The sequence below is a fragment of the Physeter macrocephalus genome, chromosome 9, assembly GCF_002837175.3.
Source record: "Physeter macrocephalus isolate SW-GA chromosome 9, ASM283717v5, whole genome shotgun sequence".
Classification (NCBI taxonomy): domain Eukaryota; kingdom Metazoa; phylum Chordata; class Mammalia; order Artiodactyla; family Physeteridae; genus Physeter; species Physeter macrocephalus.
The window spans coordinates 36,226,539-36,247,000 of NC_041222.1; the positions used below are offsets into that span (position 1 = coordinate 36,226,539).

The following is a 20,462-nucleotide window of genomic DNA, read 5'->3' on the forward strand; positions in this document are numbered from 1 at the left end:
AACTGATTGAGCCATGTCACTGATGAGGTGAGAAGGAATGGGGTCAAGTGAAGAATTGGAGGCAGAGGACTTAGGTAGAATAGCAACTAATTCACCATGGTAACAGGAGAAAAGCTAGAGTATGTGGTCACAGATGGAGGGAGGAGGACAGATGTGCCAAAGAGAACAGAAATGACAACTTGAAAAAACATCTATTAGATTTTGTTGAGGCCCACATTCTGACTTCTTTAGCTATGCTGAATATCTGTTTTCTACAAAATTGGGGAGAAGAGCATATATCTTATGAAATTATTGTGAAGATTAAAAGTTATCTATTTTAGGGCTCAGGAGAGTATAGTATAGTAGACTAGCAAATGTTAAATGTATTACTATTATTATTTTCATGCAGCCCAAATGATATACTTCTAATTCTTGCATTTAATTTTATAGCTCTGTAGTAGCAAATATAATGCTATCTTTGAGAGAGAGCAAGTTGTCAATTGTGACATGGTTTGTTTAACATAGTTTCTCTAATGCAATTTTGGCACATTAATTCTAAAGGGGCTATAAATGGAATCAATTTTGATTTTGTTATAAAGTCTTTGAAAATAGTGTTCCATTTTACTAGGCCAAATACTCATCTTATAGTAAACAAATAGGGAGCACTTTGAAATTCAATATTTGCTACATTTTTTGATTAGCAAGCAGAAGGCATGGATACAATCAATACTTGGACTCCCTGAGCAAAATTTATTTCCTTTGTGAAATCTTTCTTGATCCTTAGGCTTCTCTCTCTTGCCACCGATCTCTCCAGATGTCTTGGCATTGTTGTCACCCAAGTCCAACTCATTATCAACTCTTTCCTGGACCATTTCAATCTTCCTCTCTTGCCTTCCCATCCCTCGCCCCACACGAAGTCCCTTCTCTACACAGCAGTGATCTTTTAAAACTGTGTATTCCATCAGGCCACTACTCTGCTGAAAACCTCCACTGGCTTTCTGTAGCAGATTAAAAGGCAGACCTCCTTCATGGTTTAGGACGCCCTGCTGAGCTAGCCCCCTGCCTACTTCTGTGGCCATCTACTACTGCCGCTTTCTGTTCTTGTTGCTCCCAACACCAAATTAGCATTCTGTTCTGGAGATACACCCTAATCATTCTCCACTCAGGGTTCTTTTTAGCTCTTGCTGTTCCTTCTGCACAGAACATTCCTTCCACATTTCTTCACCTAACTGGCTTCCTATCATTTATGTCTCCATTCACATATCACCTCCTCAAAGATGATTCCCTGTCCTCCCTAACTAAATCAGTTCTGTTTCCCCCCAGTCATCAGTTTAATTTCATTCATAATACTTCTCCTTAGCTCAGATAGTCTTGATAGTTTCTATGTTTGTTTCGTCTTGTTGCTAGAATGGGGAAACTTTTATGTATTACGTATAAAACTTAGACGTCTTCTTCCCTCTTTTATCTACAGTGCGGAAGTTGGCTAAACTTAATAAAAAGAAGAAATTCCAATTCCTGTAGTTTCTAGATGATGTAGTTAAAACTGCAACAGTTGGGCTTCCCTGGTGGCGCAGTGGTTGAGAATCTGCCTGCCAATGCAAGGGACACGGGTTCATGCCCCAGTCCGGGAAGATCCCACATGCCGCGGAGCGGCTGGGCCCGTGAGCCATGGCCACTGAGCCTGTGCGTCCGGAGCCTGTGCTCCGCAACGGGAGAGGCCACAACAGTGAGAGGCCCGTGTACCACAAAAAACAAAAAACTGCAACAGTCTAAAGTCACAGTGACTTTAGACTGCCACACAGATTTTCAGCTAGTTTCTTGAAGGAATTATTTTTAGTCACTTATTCCCTCATTCCTTAAATCACTCAGCTAATAAATCACTTATTTATTTCATTATTGTGTTCTATAATCTAACTTTGCATAAAGTAATTATCCAATTATTTTCCATATATTTGACAGTATATATTACACAAAGAACACAAATTAAAATAATCTCAAAGAATATAAAATTTACCAACTCATTTGATGCCTGATAATGGAGGAATGAAAGATTTCTTTTTCCTGGAAAAGGCTATCTAATATACTGCTTCAAAAATCACAAACATGGATAAATGAAATGAATTTGTATACCGAGAGGTTATCTCGATGAAACTGAAGATGAGCTTTCATAAGGCAAGTAAAATCGAAGGTGAGTATAGACATAGGAAGAACAAAATAAATGACATTATAGAACTCAGAAAGTCTATGCTGACTTTTATCATATTATTTTAAATCTACCACTACAAGTAACTAAATGGAATCATCGAGAACTCCACAGTGTGGAATGGTATAGGAGAGAAGAATGGGGGGCTGCGAATAAATACAAAGTTTTCTGGAAGAACATGATCTCTTTTCCAAAGAAAGAAAAACATATATATGGTATTTCTTGAGCACCTATTATGTTCCAGGTATTGTGTCAATTGCTTTATATGCATTATCATCTCACTTAGCACTCATAACATCTTTGTAAGTAAATACCATTATTGCCCTACTGTAGATGAGGAAATGGAAGCAGAGAGGTAATTTGATCTAAATCAGGTCAGAGAGCAGTAAATGACAAATCTTAGACTCAACTCTAGACTAAGTCGCAAGCCCATGTATATTAAACACATAAAAACCCTCTCATGCTGATCTTAACACATTTAAATGAGTCACCGCTGCTTTTCCATAATTAGATGTGCAATGCTAGGAGTCAGAATAATTTGTTCTTTTTAAGAGTTACTTCTTTTGTTACTGCCTTAACTCTAAAAGTAAATGGTCTGTTTTAAAACTAAAGTCCTTGTTTTCCCAGATTAAAACCTTGAAAGATCCTCAATGGAAAGTTGAATAAATTATGGGATCTCCATACTCCAAAAATTTTGAAAGAGTAAAATAAATGAGTCCTATCCTATGGATTGCCCCAGAAGGATATGCATGATACACTGTTAGGTGAAAACAGCAACATGCAAAGACATATGATCCCCATTTGGTACACGAATGTGCACAGGAGTATGGGAAGATATAGTCCATACTCCTAGCAATGGTTATCTAGTTGGACAGGAAAATCTATTTTAATTTCATCATTATAGTAATGATCTACTGTAACAGGCATGGATTACTTTTATATTAATGATGAGCATAGAATAAGTTTTTAAAAATTATTTATTTCTGAATATAATCTTTCTATATGTCTGAATAACTTTCTCAGATCATCTTGTTTCTAATCTTAGCTCTCTTTTCCTTCCACCAACGTACCACATTTGTATTTGTTTTATATATTAGACTTCCAGTTAAGATTTCCATTGAATGAAAGATTCACTAGCAATAATACATTTGAAAACCATTGGTCCATATCACCTGATTTAATGATAGCTACTGAATATAGGACATTCTCTCTATATATATATACTCATGAGGCTATGTGTACTACTAACATAAATAGATTCATTTTAATGAGAAATTTCAGATTGCTCTTTATTATGTTGAGAGTCATACACATACAGTTGAAAATTAAATATGAACTACACATGACTGACTTAACTTGAATAACCATCGTGCTGATGACACAGAGAGAAAGAATAGTAATGTGCAGCCCAAGGTTTTGGTAATGAAATCACCAGATTACTGGTGATTAAAGGAAAATTCTACCCAACAACTTAGTTTCAAAGGATTCTAACGTAGCTGAAAATTGACAGAGCTAGAAAAGTCTGAACCAAACCTAACTATAGTTAGAAAGTGCATATAGAACAAGTGCAGAAGCTTTCCCTCCAGTCTCTTTCAGAATAACCAGGAGACGGCTTAGCTCAGTCTTCTGATTAAAACCCTAACCCCAATCCCACAAAGGTGGAAGAATCATAATTATTTGTACTCCAGCTGCAATGTTACATTAATCAACTGTATCCATTCCACTATTTCAAATCTGGGCTGAATTTATAACAACCCTATGGTTAGCATAATTCGCAGTAAATTAAATTAAATTCAACAAACATTCACTGAGTACTCACTAGAATTCAATGTACTTTTTGGGTTTTGCAAAGCCCATAAAGGTGCATAGAGTACAAGCCCTGCTCTTCAAGAACTTACTATTTAGTGAAGAAGATACATGCAAAACTAACTCTGACAGAGAGCATGATAAAGACTATACATACCAGGAAGAATACAAAGTATCGGGAAAATAAGGTAGGGATCACATACACTAAATTCTAGCTTGGGCAGTGAGAAGGTTTCTGGGAAGAGGTAGCAGTTTAACTGAAGTTTGATGGTCAAATAGGATTTGTCCGTATAGTAGTAGGTCATGGGAGAGAGTCAAAGACCACATACTGTAGAGAAAGCAGTATGTGCCAATGGGTAGGAAGAGTGGAGTATGCTTCACAGACACAGAAAACAAACCTATGGCTACCAAAGGGGAAAGGGAGGAGGTAGGGATAAACTAGGAGTAGAGGATTAACAGATACAAACTACTCTACAGAAAATAGATAAGCAACAGGATTTACTGCATAGCACAGGGGGCTATATTCAATATCTTGTAATAACCTATAATAGAAAATCTGAAAAATATATACCTAGCTGGATCATTTTACTGTACACCTGAAACTAACACAATATTGTAAATCAACTATACTTCAATTAAAAAAAAAAAAGAGTGGAGTACGCTTACATTCCTAAAAAGAAAAAAGAGATGAGGAAGCAAAAAGAGGTTAGGCCCAGATCAACAATGGCCAAACATGAACCTGATTAAAATGTATGTTTTAGATTCACAGATATAGAGAACAAACTAGTGGTTACCAGTCAGGAAAGGGAAGGGGGAGGGGCAAGATAGGGGTAGGGATTAAGAGGTACAAACTATTAGGTATAAAATAAACTACAAGGATCTATTGTACAACACAAGGAATATAGCCAATATTTTGTAATAACTATAAATGATTATAAACTTTAAGAATTGTGAATCACTATATTGTAAACCTGTAATTTATATAATATTATATATTAACTATACTTCAATAAAAACTTTTTTAAAATAAATTTTAAAAATGTATGCTTTAAATCACCCAATGGTGCATTCACGAGTAAGAAAGAGAAAGGAGCTGCTTCCGGTGAAGTATTACAACTATACAGCCCTTATTTTTAAATTTAATTTAAATAAGATTTCTCAAGATCTGTAATTTGAAACAGATATTTGATTACATTAGATTATATGGTCAATTTGGGGGAGAGGAGTGGTGAATTTTTTTAGTGAAATCAAGGAAAATGATGATGAATTAAGCTGCCTGGTTAGGGAATGTGGGAACAGAAAAATAATATTGTCCTGGGACAGAGGTGAAGCTAGGGAAGGGACTACACAAGGGAGATGCCCAGAAGGTCATTTTTGGATGACCTATCAACACCAATTGGAGGGTTTCAATATATCCAATTCTCAGTCTCACAGCTTCAAGAATTTATATCTCCAAATCCAAAATTAACATATTGATGAATATTAATGATGTTAATATTCATATTAATAAATATTTCTTTTCAACAAATCTAAGCATCCAAATATACCTCTGTTCTCATCAGAGGAAACTCTCTAGCCCTTAGCTTATTTGCAGGACAGATACAACACACAATCCTGTCTACTGACTCAGCCTAGAGCTCCATGCATTCCTCTAGACGGGAGGATTGGAAACTCACTGTTTCAGAGGTGGCTTCATATGAAAATCATCACCAATCAACACAGTTTGAGCTGAGGTGCATTTAAAATATACAAATAGCTCATGCAGCTCTATGTCAAAAAAACAAACAACCCAATCAAAAAATGGGCAGAAGACCTAAATAGACATTTTTCCAAAGAAGACATACAGATCGCCAAAAAGCACATGAAAAAATGTTAAACATCACTAATTATCAGAGAAATGCAAAACAAAACTACAATGAAGTATCACCTCACACCAGTCAGAATGGCCATTATTAAAACGTCTACAAATAATAAATGCTGGAGAGGGTGTGGAGAAAAGGGAACCCTTCTACACTGTTGGTGGGAATGTAAGTTGGTGCAGCCACTATGGAAAACAATATGGAGGTTCCTCAGAAAACGAAAAATAGAGTTATCATATGATCCAGAAATCCCACTCCTAGGCATATATCTGGAGAAAACCATAATCCGAAAGGATACATGCACCCCAATGCTCAATGCAGCACTATTCACAATAGCCAAGACATAGAAGCAACCTAAATGTCCACCAACAAAGGAATGGATAAAGAAGATGTGGTATATATATACAATGGAATATTACTCAGCCATCAGAAAGAATGAAATGCTATTTTCAGCAACATGGATTTACCTAGAGATTATCATAGTAAGTGAAGTAAGTCAGAAAGAGAAAGATAAATATCATATGATATCACTCATATGTGGAATCTAATTTTTTAAAAAATGAAACAAATGAACTTATTTACAAAACAGAAACAGACTTACAGATATTGAAAACAAACTTCTGGTTACCAGAGGGGAAATGTGGGTGGGAGGGATAAATCAGGAGCTTGGGATAAACATACACACTACTATATACAAGATAGATAACCAACAAGGACCTACTGTATAGCACAGGGAACTCTACTCAATATTCTGGGATAACCTATATGAGAAAAGAATCTAAAAAAGAATGAATATATGTGTATGTATAAATGAATCACTTTGCTGTACACCTGAAACTAATACAACATTGTGAATCAACTATACTCCAGTAAAATAAAAACAAAACAAAACAAAACACCTACCATTCTAACACCATTTTCAAACGCTTGCCGGGTGAGTGGAGCTGGTCCATCCACAGTCTTGCCATCATCATCCGGGCCCCAGCTCGCACTGTAAATGTGCACATGCTGAGGATTGAAGCTAACTGATTTTGCTTCAACCATATCCGTGACATCTCCATCCAGCATTCGAACTCCTGTAAGACAGAAAGGGGAAGTAACTCTATCAGAAGCTTCACCCAAACAGACCAAGATGTATTTCAATTGTAGCATTTTTTTTTTAAAGGAAAGAATAACCTTTAAATCAACACTTAAGTCAGCATATGTTCCTCAGAAAAGGATAGTGCAAGACTTTTCTGAAGCTTTTTTGGGGGGAAAGGAAGTTACATTGCATGGAGAAGAGCAACACTTCTTTAAAAACTTTTTTAGCCATTGTTCTCTTTTTCTAAGTTTCCACATTCTTTCCCTTCTCTTTATCTCTGTCTTAAGGGATATCTTTGTCTCTTGACAAAGGGAGCCTCAAGCAATCCATCTTCCCTAAACTTCTCTTCATTAGGTACCCTGTGCTCATAATTGGTATAAAACATTCTAACCTCAGCAGTCTTAGAAATGTGGAAAGCCGCCAAGTTAGAGTGGTCCAATTTCCTCCATATTTAATATTATCTCCTAATCTGAAATACCGATGTGAACTTAATATATTACTTCTTTGCCAAGTTATTATAAGTCAAATAATAAATGAGAATGCCCTCTGTGCATGTTACACATCAAATAATTCTCAAAGGGTTTTGGCAATGTTTAGTCATTAATTTTCATGTAAGTATTCCCACCAGACAGATAGGAATTTATTATTAACCTTAATTTGCAAAAATAGAAACTAAGATACTAAAAAAAATTGTCAAATACAAAGCTTTCTTTTTTCTTTTTATTTTACAGACAGACACGCAATAACAACAAAACACCTAATAAGTAAACATGTCTTTCCTTCAGCTGAAGCTAAATACCATCACCGAGACACTGTATTATATTAAAATTATGTCCTTATAGCCCAAATTTACTCCTTAGGAAAACTCTGTTATCCAGTAGGATTTCAACTTTCTTTGGTTACCAATAAATGAGGATTAAATAATAAAACCCTAAATCAGGCAGCTTTAGAGGCTATGTGGTTTGAGGTGGGAATTCTGGTGGAATATAAAAATATTCTTGAAGGAACCATATCTTCTTTGCACTTTTAAAAAAATGTTTAACATTTAACTATAAAATCACAAACACAGAAAAACAGAAAAAAGGACAATGAACCCAGATACAGCCAGGACTCAACAACTGTTAACATTTTGCCACATTTTCTTCGTCTAAAAATATAAATATTAGGCTAAACCATTTTAAATTACATGACAGATATGACACTCTATCCTTTAATATTTTTTCCCAAAAAAGGGGGAAACAAACACCCACTCTACCTTAAATTTCCCCAAAGCATCCCTAAAGACATTGCATTTGGCTGCTGTATCTTTTGACTAACTTTTCTTCTAGACTTGCGTATTTTTAAAGATGTATAGAAACAGGTGGTCTGGAGAACAAAGGTTTTGAACAAGTCCATTTAAAAATTATGGAATGTAAAGCATACTTAGAAAGCTTTTCAGCAGTTTATTTTGTGGGAGGAAAATACCCAGCAGGATGCTCTGCACATACTGGGTCCTCAGCAGCCATTGGTTTGTTTTGATTTGAAATGAATATTCAAAACTCATCTGCATAGTTTATACCAAATAAAGATGAAATATTTCATATGCTTACTTCTATTTAAAAGCATAAAATGGAACTATTTTACAATCCAATCAGTATGTCTAAACACAAGAGTGTCTACACAGCACCTGAATTCAGTTTCTACACCATGAAATTTATGTGATGTCCATGAAAACATGCTTGATAAAACCATATCTATAGCATAATATTAATTTTCTGACCAAAAATTGATAAGAATTTTATTTTCTCAAGTTTAAAAATGAAAAGTTACTTTTTCTTCATTTAACTAACTGTAAGCCTTCATGCCTTGGGTCTGAGGGGTTAAATTTATAATTTAGAATGTTTTTGCCTTTAGGATGAAAGAACATTTGTCAGGCATTGCCATTCATTCATGTTTTTAGAGGTCTTGTTTAGCTAGGTCAGCAGTTTATCTGTGAACTTCACAAGTTCATCCCTTCATTCCCTCAAGGTCAGAAATGCTGGGTTAGTACTGAATAGTAACGATAGGGACCTGGGTGTGTGTCTGTGTATGTGAGTGTGTGTGTGCTGGCCAGCAAGTAGGATTGACTGGACAGCCACTGTGGTCATCCAGTTATCCTGAGGAGAGCAGGGGCCTCCAGCACCCTCACGATTCTTCAGAGGATGTCTGTCTCCTTTCCATAACACCTCCATGAACCTTGTCCTTGATACACAGCAGATGCTCTCAGAGTACTGCTAATTACTGGTTAATAAGCTGCCATACTCTAGGAATCCCGGGTGAAATGAAAGAAATAAAGGTCAAATTTACTGATGAATGACACAAAAGACAGTCTCAGAAAACCTTTTCTTAGCACTGTCATTATATATCCCAATTATTTCATGTTATAACACATCTACATTAACCTTAGAAAGGACTATCATTTCTATTTTTTAGATCCAACACTGTGTACCATTTGGAAACAAATAGTATATTGGAAACAAGGATGTCAGCCTGGTTCCAGGAGCTTCAGCTTATGAAACCCTTCAGGAGATGCTTAGAGGAACACCTTCCAAGCCAGTAGTATCTATACCATTTCTTACAATGTTTTCTTCCCATTTGTGCGTGGCTGTGTCACCAGGCTATACTAAAAAAGATGATTACAAATGGGTAAGAGTTTGTTTTATTAATATCTGAATTTACACTGCTTTGGTTGGTCCTTGTAGTAAGTATATGTATATTTGAGCTTGTGTATGTGTGTGTGTACATATATCTATATATATATATCTATAACCTGCAATTATTAATGGTAATAGTATTACTATACTCTGGGACTACAAAAGGAGATTTTACTATTTACCTTTTAATTACAATGAAAAGGAACTTTTTGTAAAGCCTATGGGAAAGAAAAAAATATTTTCTGCTTTGACAGAATTTCAAAATGCTTCTTTCCATAGAGATATTATGGCCTGGTGTTTATATCCTTAGTTCTTTCTGACCCAGGTACCAAATGTACAATTTGGTATAGAGGCTAATGACCCCATCTTCGTTATTGGACAACCTTTTCTAATTCCTATTTAAAGAAAGAAATGTCTGTGTTTGCAACGCTTTAGGGGGGCTGCTTAATAATGCAGGTTAACACAGTCATTTTGCTGTCAGCAGTAGTTGAACTCTATTATGCAAAAATATGCCTGTCTTTAGTTCAGAAAAGGGTCCTGAGAACCAGTTAGGGTGAGAGCTCTTGGCTTGTTTCTACATCCACTCGTGTCTGTTTCCCATACCTCCGATCCTGGCGTTGAAAGCAATGCCAACTGTGCAGTGAGAGTTGTTTGCTGCGGCGGCCACTTCTCCAGCACAGCGGGTCCCGTGCCTGCAGGGAGAACACACACACTTTCTAAAGGAAGACACCTCATTCTGCCAAACTCAACACATCCTCGACACCACTCAGACTTCAAAGTGGTGAAGAATGTAGCAAGCTGTAGGTGTTTCTGGAACTTCTTACCCAAGTAGCACTAAGTCTGTCCATGGCAAACTTTTAGCACTTAATTACATTCTGTTTTGGATTACATTCTTGTATGCTTATTTTTGATATCTTGCTTTCCCAACCAGAAAATCTCCTTGAAGGCTAAAATCAAGTTGTATGTTCCTTTGTATTCTCTGAACTTTCGATGTCCAATATGGTAAACACCAGCCACATATGGCTAATGGGTACTTGAAATATGGCTAGTGTGACCACATCTTAATCTTTAATTTTAATTAAATTTTAAAACAAGTACTCAATTCATTTATCAGAAAATTTAAGAATGTGGGTATGAGAAACTACTTTTTAAACAGGAAATTAAAATATACATCAAGGATCTCCAAAGAAAATTCATCATCTAAGATGGGATTGCTGTAAATACACACTGGATTTCAAAGATCTTATGTGAAAAGACAACATAAAATAATGCATTAGTAGTTATATCAATTACACGTTGATATATTGTACTTAATAAAATATATTATCAAAACCTATTTTACCTGTTTGTGTTCACCTTTTTACTGCTTTTTTAAGATGTGGCTGCCAGAAAAGTACAAAATTTTTCTGAAAGATAGTCCCTGTTATTTCTCACCACAGTAACTTAGTTCTTTAATCAGAAAAATCATTTAGCTGAAAGGACTTCTAAGATCTTATCCAAGGATGGCAAAGAAGCGTCAAGTGCAAAGGACAATCTGTTTAGAAATGGTGGCCTAATACGGTGTGTGCTGAGAACAATTCTAAGGCATGGCTAAGCCCAGAGAAAGAAGGCGAGGACTGACGACTAATGCTTGCCCTGGATGCAGGAGGGGGACGTGACAACCACTGTGGTGTGTTTCTATGCTAATGAAGTCAATGCTCACCTCCCTTCCCACATTTTTGGAGATGAGGGCACTTAAGGAGGCCCTGAGATGTAAAGAGATCTGTCAAAAATAGCCCAACAGTGACTAAAACTCAGGACCCCAAATTCTGTTCTGGTACTTTTTATTTTACAGCATATTCTACACACTCATCATGGGATATAACTACTGTCTATGCAACTATAAACAAGTAGCTCCTTACAACTGATAGGTAGGTACACACCAGTTCACACAAAAGAGATAGATCCTGCTTTTTCCACTTAGTAATATCATGCATCTCTTTTTATGTAAATATTAATCTATATATCATTTAAATGGTTACTATTATTCTATATAATCTTTCATATTTATATAGAAATGGCATATACCTATATACATATACCTATATATGTGTGTGTGTGTATGTATATACACACACACACACACACACATGCATCATAATCTTTACTTCTGGAAATTTACCCATTTTTTCACTAGTATCAATGAGGCTACAAAAAAGTTTTGTACATACAAAATTTTATATACCTTGGGACAAATTTCTAGAAGTGGAATTAATGGATCAAAGAGTACAGAATATACTGTCACACTGTCAACAGAAGATAAAAGTAGTATAACCGAACCTCATAAAAACTGCAAGGCTGATAACTAGTACTACAAAACACCAAATTTTAATTCATGACCAAAAAAGACAGGTCATAAGCCAAGTTGAATGACAATATGAAGAACGGAGAAAATATCTGGACGAACCCCTGTGTACGTAAACCTCTATGTATGAGTTTTCAATCTTTTTCATACTTACCAAGGAGACTTGAAAAATATTATCTCATTGTTGCTTCCCTCTTTATCCCTTCTGATTACGTTTGATGTTGTACATCTTTTCAAATATTTATTACCTATTTCTATTTCTTGCTTTCTGAATAACCTCTTCATGCTTCTTGCCCAAATCACTTATTGCCTTTCCATCATAACTGTTGCAAATATATTTCCAAATGCTTTATTTGGAATGTAACAATCTTATTTATGGCACTTTTAGGTTGTCACACATAGTTATTTAATTTTGATGTACTCATAATTATCTTGCCCTCTGATATTTGGTTATACACTTTAATCATCAGAAAAAATGATCTCTTTTTTAAAAAAATATTTTTGTAAGCCCCAAGCTAAACTACTAATTTTCCCGAGCATAGTAATTATTTACTATGAATCTTCATTAGCCTCTTATTGCATATTACTTCATGGTGTAGGTTATTTTTATTCAAATGTCAAATTCCCTTTATGAGTCTACTGTTTTTATACTTCATTGGCTCTATTATTAATTAATGCAAGTTCTACAGGATCATAAGGACGTATGCTTTTAATTTGGCTCTGGTTTATTCTTTGGCCCATGGGTTATTTAGAAGTATGATTTAAATTTTTCAAATGTATGCAGGTGTTATGTTTTTTATATCGATCAATAACTTGATTACCTTATGATAAAAGAATATGATTTTTATGAAGCAATCACTTGAATTTTGTGAGCTCATAAAGTGGAGAAGCATATGATCAACTTTTATAAATGTTCCATGTGCTTGAAAGGATGTGTATTCTCCAATTGTTCCATATAAGTCCATTATGTCAAGCTTGTTCATTATATTGTGGATTTGTTAATGTTCTTTGCAGTTCTATCAAAGTTTATTGTATTTAGAAAGGAATTATCAAGTCTTTCTAGTGAAACAGTTTATGAATATGTAGTAACACTGTGGTTCTTGCAACAAAAATTAAAGATATCTGGTTTTTAAATTATAAACCACTTGATCCTTTTAGTTTCAAATATTCTGTGTTCATATTAGTATGCCTCATAAGTGGAATATAATTATGTTTTTTTGAAGCTAGGCTATCTTTGACTCAAGAGTCAGTCCATTTACAGTGTCTATGTATTCATATATTCATATTCATTTCTGTATTTTTTTTCCCTTTACTAGTTTGGATGTTATATTCTATTATTTAATGGTTATCCTAGATATTTGATAATAGATAGCTAAGATCACAAACACTAAAGTTATTAATACTTTTTTCACCTTTTCCCAAACAATGCAGACTTTAGAATGTTTTAACTGATTATCTACCGCTTGACATGATCCCCCCATAATTATAGTTATACATTGGATTTTTTAACTCTAGAAATCACCCATCACTGTTCTACTTTAAACAATCAATGTTTGTTTAGATTTACATTCTTTGCTCTGTTTATTTTTGTAGCTCTTATTTCCTTCTGGGATCACTGATTTCTTTCTGAAGAACATTCTATAAATGTACCCATCGGAGAGGCTTTTGGTAGCCTCAGAAAATGACTTTATTTTACTGTTGTTCCTTTTTTTTTTTTTTTTTTTTTTTTTTTGCGGTACCTGGGCCTCTCACTGTTGTGGCCTCTCCCATTGCGGAGCACAGGCTCCGGACGCGCAGGCTCAGCGGCCATGGCTCACGGGCCCAGCCGCTCCGCGGCACGTGGAATCTTCCCGGATCGGGGCACGAACCCATGTCCCCTGCATCGGCAGGCGGACTGTCAACCACTGCGCCACCAGGGAAGCCCTTTACTGTTGTTCTTAAAAACTAATTTCACTGGATATAGAATCCTAGACTAAGAGCACTTCAAAGATGCCATTCCACCAATTTTTAGCTTCCATTGTTTCTGGTGAGAAATCAGCCATCTGGCAATCTAGTTCTCTCTGGATGCTTTTCAGATCTTTGTCTTTTCTATTCTGCAGGTTCATGAAGATGTTATATGTATGTATTTAAAAAAATTCTTTCTTGGAATTCCTAAACCTGTAGTTTAATATTTAAATCTTCAGAAGTCTTAGCTAGTACCTTTGTAAGCTACTACCTTGATGCACTGCCTTTACATCATTCTATGGTTCCTCCTATCAGAATCCCCGTTCAGCATACATTAGACCTTTTCACACTATCATAATCTTCAATCTCACCTTCAGGCTTCCCCCATCCTTCTCTCTCTCGGCTGTGTTCTGTGTAACCTGCTCAGTCCTATACTTCACTTATCCTGTCTTCGGCCATGACCAACCTGCTACTTAGTCCATTCATTGCATTCTTCTTTTCAGTTATTTATACATTTTACTTTTTAAAGTTCTTTTGTCAAGTCCACCCAGTTAATTTGGATAGTCACTTTTTCTTAAAAATACTTTTCAATATTTATTTCTTGATGCATACGAATTATATATAATAATTCTAAATAGGTGAATCCAATTCTGCTATTCGTTTTTTCTATTGGCTTGTTTTCATGGTGATGTTTCCCCCATGTAGTTGGTGAATTGTCAAATTAGGAGATCATGTTGTTTAGGCTTTTATCTTTGTGAATTCCTTGAGGATGGTATGGAAAACTCATTGTTTTAAAGAAGGTCTAAATTCACTTCTAACACATATTTTGGGCTACACCAACCAGGACCTGTTCCACCAAATTAAAAATGTGGGCCATACAAGTAATATGGATTATAGGTGCAAATTCCACAAGAGAATTTAGTTATTCTCCAAGGTAGTTATTTATTTATCCTCTTGCCCTATCTATCACCGAGGGAGAGAAAGTCAAATACATCCTCTGTCTCTCTGTGTAGGTTTTCTTTTTCTATGGTTATTGCACTGAAGATAGTACCTCAGGGGTTCCGTTTTATGCAGAAAGCTTCTCTCACCCTTTGGACCAAGGCCTTGTCTCCTGCCATCTCTGGACTTTTAAAAATCCATCTCCAGTCTGGCTGGGATTGGTTGCTCACCCTGGGAAATGCCTAGTGTCCACCTGTTGCCCACGTAGTTGATAAATTTGCACTTTCTCAGAGAAATACTCTGGTAACCCATTAGCTCAACCATGCACTGAAAAGTTCTTTAATATTTTCCCATGAGTTTTAGATATAGTGTGATAGGAGAGATTTAATTGAATATCTGTTCTACCATATTACTAAAAAACAGAAGTAACATGGTTCTGTATTTCTAAAATGCAGTAAAGCCTTGCACATATTATGTGCATCATTAATGTACAGTGAACGTTTGTAAGTGAAGAACAGAGTGACTATTTTGTTTATAAAAACATTTCTTGTAAAGATTTCTGTACAGGGCTCTACATCATAATATATGGGCTATTTTGGGGAAACAGGAAAGTTATACTGTACTGTTGACACATATATTTTAAATATCAGTTAAATCACATATTGCAGCATACTGTAATTGAGGGTCCAAACTGACAGCTCAACTACATTTAAACAGCCTACTCTTCAGATGACAATGATCATTACTCCAAGTAAAGTACTAGTCATCTTTTTTATTTTTATATCCTAGTTGGACTCTGTCTTGACATGGATTTTAAATAGATCATAGAACAATGGATATCATCATGACCTATTCAAGTACATGAACATGATTCAATTTCTTCCTTCTCCCAAAGAACAAAGGGTGGTTAGCAAAAAGTATACTCATGATGTCAATAAATATGAAAGTCACAAAACAGACAAAAGTCTGTTTTTCAGTTGTATTTTTCTTCAGAGATGACAGATTATGAGCATGTAAAGTATTTTCAGCATAAGAAAATTTTAGTAGATTTTAGTCCAGAAAACAATATACTCATTAGATTATGTTCTGACCCACACGCACCTAAAGGCAAACTTTACTAGCCACGTCCCACGTAATGTCCCTTGGAAATGAGTCACCTGTTTTGCTTTCTTGCATATGTTCACAATATTACTAAGACACATATTTTCTGAGACTTCTAGAAGATAACCCAATTATGTAAATTATAAGGATATATAAACCAGTGACTTAAATTGGACATCATCTAAAATAAAGCACATGTAGACAAACTAGGACTTAAAAATGCATCACTTCTCTGAATCTCTTAAGGGCATTGCTGCCACTGCCCCTAGTAAGTGTAAAACGTATTATATAATTTTTACTTGAATAAACCATTTGGCTTAAAGAGCATTTTGATTTAAAAATCATGTCTGTCTTTGTCCGATGGCTTTTTCTTACTCAGAAAAAAATTTTTTTTTTTGTCATCTGCTACATTACCCAACAAGAAACCACTGCAATTACAGGTGTCAACAAGTTTTACCTTGGCTATCTGATTGAAAAGATGGAAAATGAGATCCGAGAATGCCTGTTAACTCATTTCTATAATATTGTGAACACATACAAGTTAGGTGAAGTTAGCCTAGAGTATAAATTTGTGGGGTCTACTAAATCTTGCTAGGTAGTAAAATACCACCTTTACTCCTTTGTTTGCTTTCTCCCAGTCCTCTAGTCACACTGCTTTGTGAACTTCTTTTTATTTCATATGAGTTAGTGGGGATGGAAATATTAACTCATTTGAGATTTACCATGGATCTGAAAACAAGATGTGAATGAGCTCAGCAATGAACCAGAGATATCAGGACACATGCAAGAGGTCTCCCTTTAGTTATCACGACATTGCTTGAAAGTCAAACTTATATTTGTATGGAATCAAGCAATGGAAAGTTGGAGAAAGACTACTTTCTATTTCATTTCTTTCTTGGAACAAACATCTTCAGCTGTTTGTGGATTCTGGCTCCCTCTCTCACTGTTTCTATTCCCTTTTGACATCTGATGTGCCCATTCTCCTTGGCATGTTTTGATTCTGCTTGGATCTGAGTGAAAACCTTCCATCTGAGTCTACTTCAAAAGCCCCCTTAGAAGGGGAGAGGGGAGCAAGAAATAGTGATGTGTTTGAGGTGTTCTCCAATATATCACTCAAGAGCGGCTGTTTCTGACTGCTTGTGTTGTTCTTGATAATATTACCACTTTATATCACACTCTCCACTTCGCAAAGTATTTTAACCTCATCTGATTCTCACTTCAACCCTGTGATGTAAGCAAAACAGACATTACTTCTCTTATTTTACAAGTGAGAAAATTTAGTCAGTAAGACAGTGATTGGAAGGTATAAACTGTGACAGGGCAAAGACTAGATCTGGGTCTCCTGGCTCCTTTTCTAAAGCCTTTTCACTCTTCCAGCAAGACTCACAAGGACACACATTCCTAAGTCTTTCAATGCTTGCCAAGATTTCCTGACTTCTTTGCCTGCTACCCTACTTATTTTGTGACGCACAGGCAACTTTATTTCCTCATTACTATTGATGACAGCATATTTGACAATATCTTTTATAGAATCCCCATGATAATTTATTCAACTTGAGTTATAAGGAGGAAATGTTGGGAATCTTAAAAAACTTAAGAAGAATGGAAAATAGCTGAAAATGGATTTGCACCCTGTCTTCAGCAAAAAGCTTAAGAAATATATTTTTTTAAAAAGGTAAATTAAAAATTTTAAGAAGAAAAAAAATCACACAGTCCACTTTTTGGTGATTAGTTTTCGTGAGACAATTAAGACAATAGCTTCTGATGTGACTACAATTATACATAGTCCCTGAGGCTTCAATGATATTAATTTTTTTTATTATACTAGCAAGAAACTCAAAATATACTAGGAAAACTCATTCAAAATAACTACTATGGACTGAATGTTTCTGTCTGCCCCACCCCTAATTAATTCACATGTTGAAACCCTAATCCCAATGTGATGATATTTGGAGATGAGGCCTTGGGGAGGTAATTAAGTGATGAAAGTGGTACCATCATGATGGGATGAGTGCCCTTATTAGAAGAGATACAAGAGAGCTTGCTTCCCTTCTCTCTCTTTGCCATGTAAGAAGGCAGCCATCTACAAGCCGAAAACCAAATCTGCCAATACCTTGATATTAGACTTCCCAGCCTCCAGAATTGTGAAGAATAAATATTTGTTGTTTAAGCCACCCAGTCTATAGTATTCTGTTAGAGTAGTCTGAACTAAGACAATGACAAACAGATACATAAAATAAGATTATAGTCACAGACCTTTTGATAGCCTAATATTGAAAGAATTTTAAACATGAACTTAAACTATGACAGTTTCTATACTTAGCAATACACATTGTGAATCCTCTTTTTGGCCCTCAGGAGTAATATATACAATATTTAAAGAAATTAATAAAAGTTAGCATTCATCAACTGCTCCAAAGTCTAACAGATACACTGCAGGCAAGGAAAGAAAATGAAAAAATATATTATAGTATTAGAATATTAGGTAGTAATAGAATACTACTAAGAATTAGCATCAGATAATATCATATGTAAATGACTAATAAGTATTAAAAAAAAGCTGAAGAATATTTCTTTTGGAGGGTTAGTATTGTTAGTTTGACACACACATTCATATACCCACACACACGAGTGCATGTAAAAACTGGTAAAATCTGAATAAGGTGTATAAATTGCATTAATGTCAATTTCCTAGTTTTGATATTTTACTATAATTACATATGTTGTTACCACTGGGAGAATTTAGGTGAAGGATATGGGGGACCTCTACTATTTCTGAAACTGTCTGTGAGTTTATGATTATTTCTTTTTAAGTTTAAAAATTATTGTAGGTTTGAAGAATTTGTATAGTTATTTATAATGTTGGTTGTAATTCAAAAAGAATATTTCAGTCAGAACACAAAATATTGACAATAAATAAATCTCAAGTGGTCAAACTGCTTTAGAAGTGTTTTCTAACCTCTGCCATTTTCCCTCTTCCTTAAAGTCCCCAGCCTAGTAAAACGGCTTATTCACCATTAAATGAATTCATTGTTAACTATGCTAGCCCACGTTTAAAGGAAAGAATTAATAGCTTGACTTATCAGAAAACCTAGTTTTATACCTCACTTCTGTTGCTTTCCCAAATATAATGTTGCATGGAATGATGAAGTACAGTAAAACCCACAGCAGGTTAACATACACACACTACTATATATAAAAGAGATAACCAACAAAGACCTATTGTATAGCAAAGGGAACTATACTCAATATTTTGTAATAACCTATAAAGGAAAAGAATCTGAAGAAGAATCAAGGGGTAAGGGAGACAATTTCTCAGGCCTCCACTGTGGTAGAAAATGAGATGAGGCTGTTTCCAAAGCTCTAACTACATGGAATAAAAACTAGTATGTATATATATATCTGAGTCACTTTGCTGTACACCTGAAACTAACATAACATTGTAAATCAACTATACTTCAATTAAAAAACGAAAAAGCTCACAGGAGGCATTTATGTACATGTGTTATGTATATAGTCCTGACCAAGACAGTAACCAGCTTTTTATCAGCCTACCTCTCTTCCTACCCTTCTCCTATGGATCAACAACAATGTCAAGGCACTAGGGTATGAGAGATCCCTTTGATGAAATATATTAATCATGATGATGAAATGAGGCCCTTTTTCTTGGCTCCCTGGTTAATACTCTAAATTTACCCCACCATGCTTTTCGGTTTCTCTTTTTGCTTTAATGATTAGTTTTCTACATGTTACTTGAGCTTATTTCTATGAATTCAGATCGCCCATGCCTGTCTATATCTCCTAGTGATTCCATGATGCTATTCCTTCCCCACTGGGTCTATTAAGAGCCCACCACCCTGCTCTTCGAACTCCCTAACTTCTTATCAGAGTGTTCTGTTCAGTCTTTGAAACTTAGACCTACTGTTTTTGTTTTTTTTTTTCTTTGTGGTACGTGGGCCTCTCACTGCCGTGGCCCCTCCCATCGCGGAGCACAGGCCCCGGACGCGCAGGCCCAGCGGCCACGGCTCACGGGCCCAGCCGCTCCGCGGCACGCGGGATCCTCCCAGACCGGGGCGCGAACCCGGCTCCCCTGCATCGGCAGGCGGACGCGCAACCACCGCGCCACCAGGGAAGCCCAGACCTACTGGTTTTTATTCCATGTAGTTAGAGCTTTGGGAACAGCCTGATCTCATATTCCACCACCAATGTAGGCCTGAGAAATTGTCTACTTTACCTCTTGACTATGAATATTCAGAAATTAGTCATTCCTGCTGATTCTTTTCAGGGGTGTTTTTAGTGAGTTGGGAGTCAAGTGTTTTCTCTTAAAAGTTCATTAAATGTGGATTCGGAGGATCCGACTCTCCCTTGGAACTGGAAGGACAACATGATGCCCACCTTTTCCACTGGACATCTGTCTGCTTTCTTAGGATAATTACTACCTACAATTCCAGAACACAGAAATATAACACTTTCTGTACTGGCACAAAAACAGAAATATAGGGCTTCCCTGGTGGCGCAGTGGTTGAGAATCTGC

The 20,462-nt window shown here is 35.8% G+C and overlaps 1 protein-coding gene across 4 annotated transcripts in view; it reads right to left on the bottom strand.

Annotated features, from left to right (window-relative positions):
* The window catches only part of PCSK5 (proprotein convertase subtilisin/kexin type 5), a 470,026-nt gene that overhangs the window by 289,980 nt on the left and 159,584 nt on the right, over positions 1-20,462 (bottom strand). For all 4 annotated transcript variants that reach the window (XM_007130098.4, XM_055087125.1, XM_007130100.4 and 1 more), the window contains exons 6-7: positions 10,204-10,292; positions 6,751-6,923 (exon numbers count right to left, since the gene is read on the bottom strand). In XM_007130098.4, coding sequence (XP_007130160.1) covers positions 6,751-6,923; positions 10,204-10,292 — 262 coding nt within the window. The remainder of the gene's footprint in view (positions 1-6,750; positions 6,924-10,203; positions 10,293-20,462) is intronic.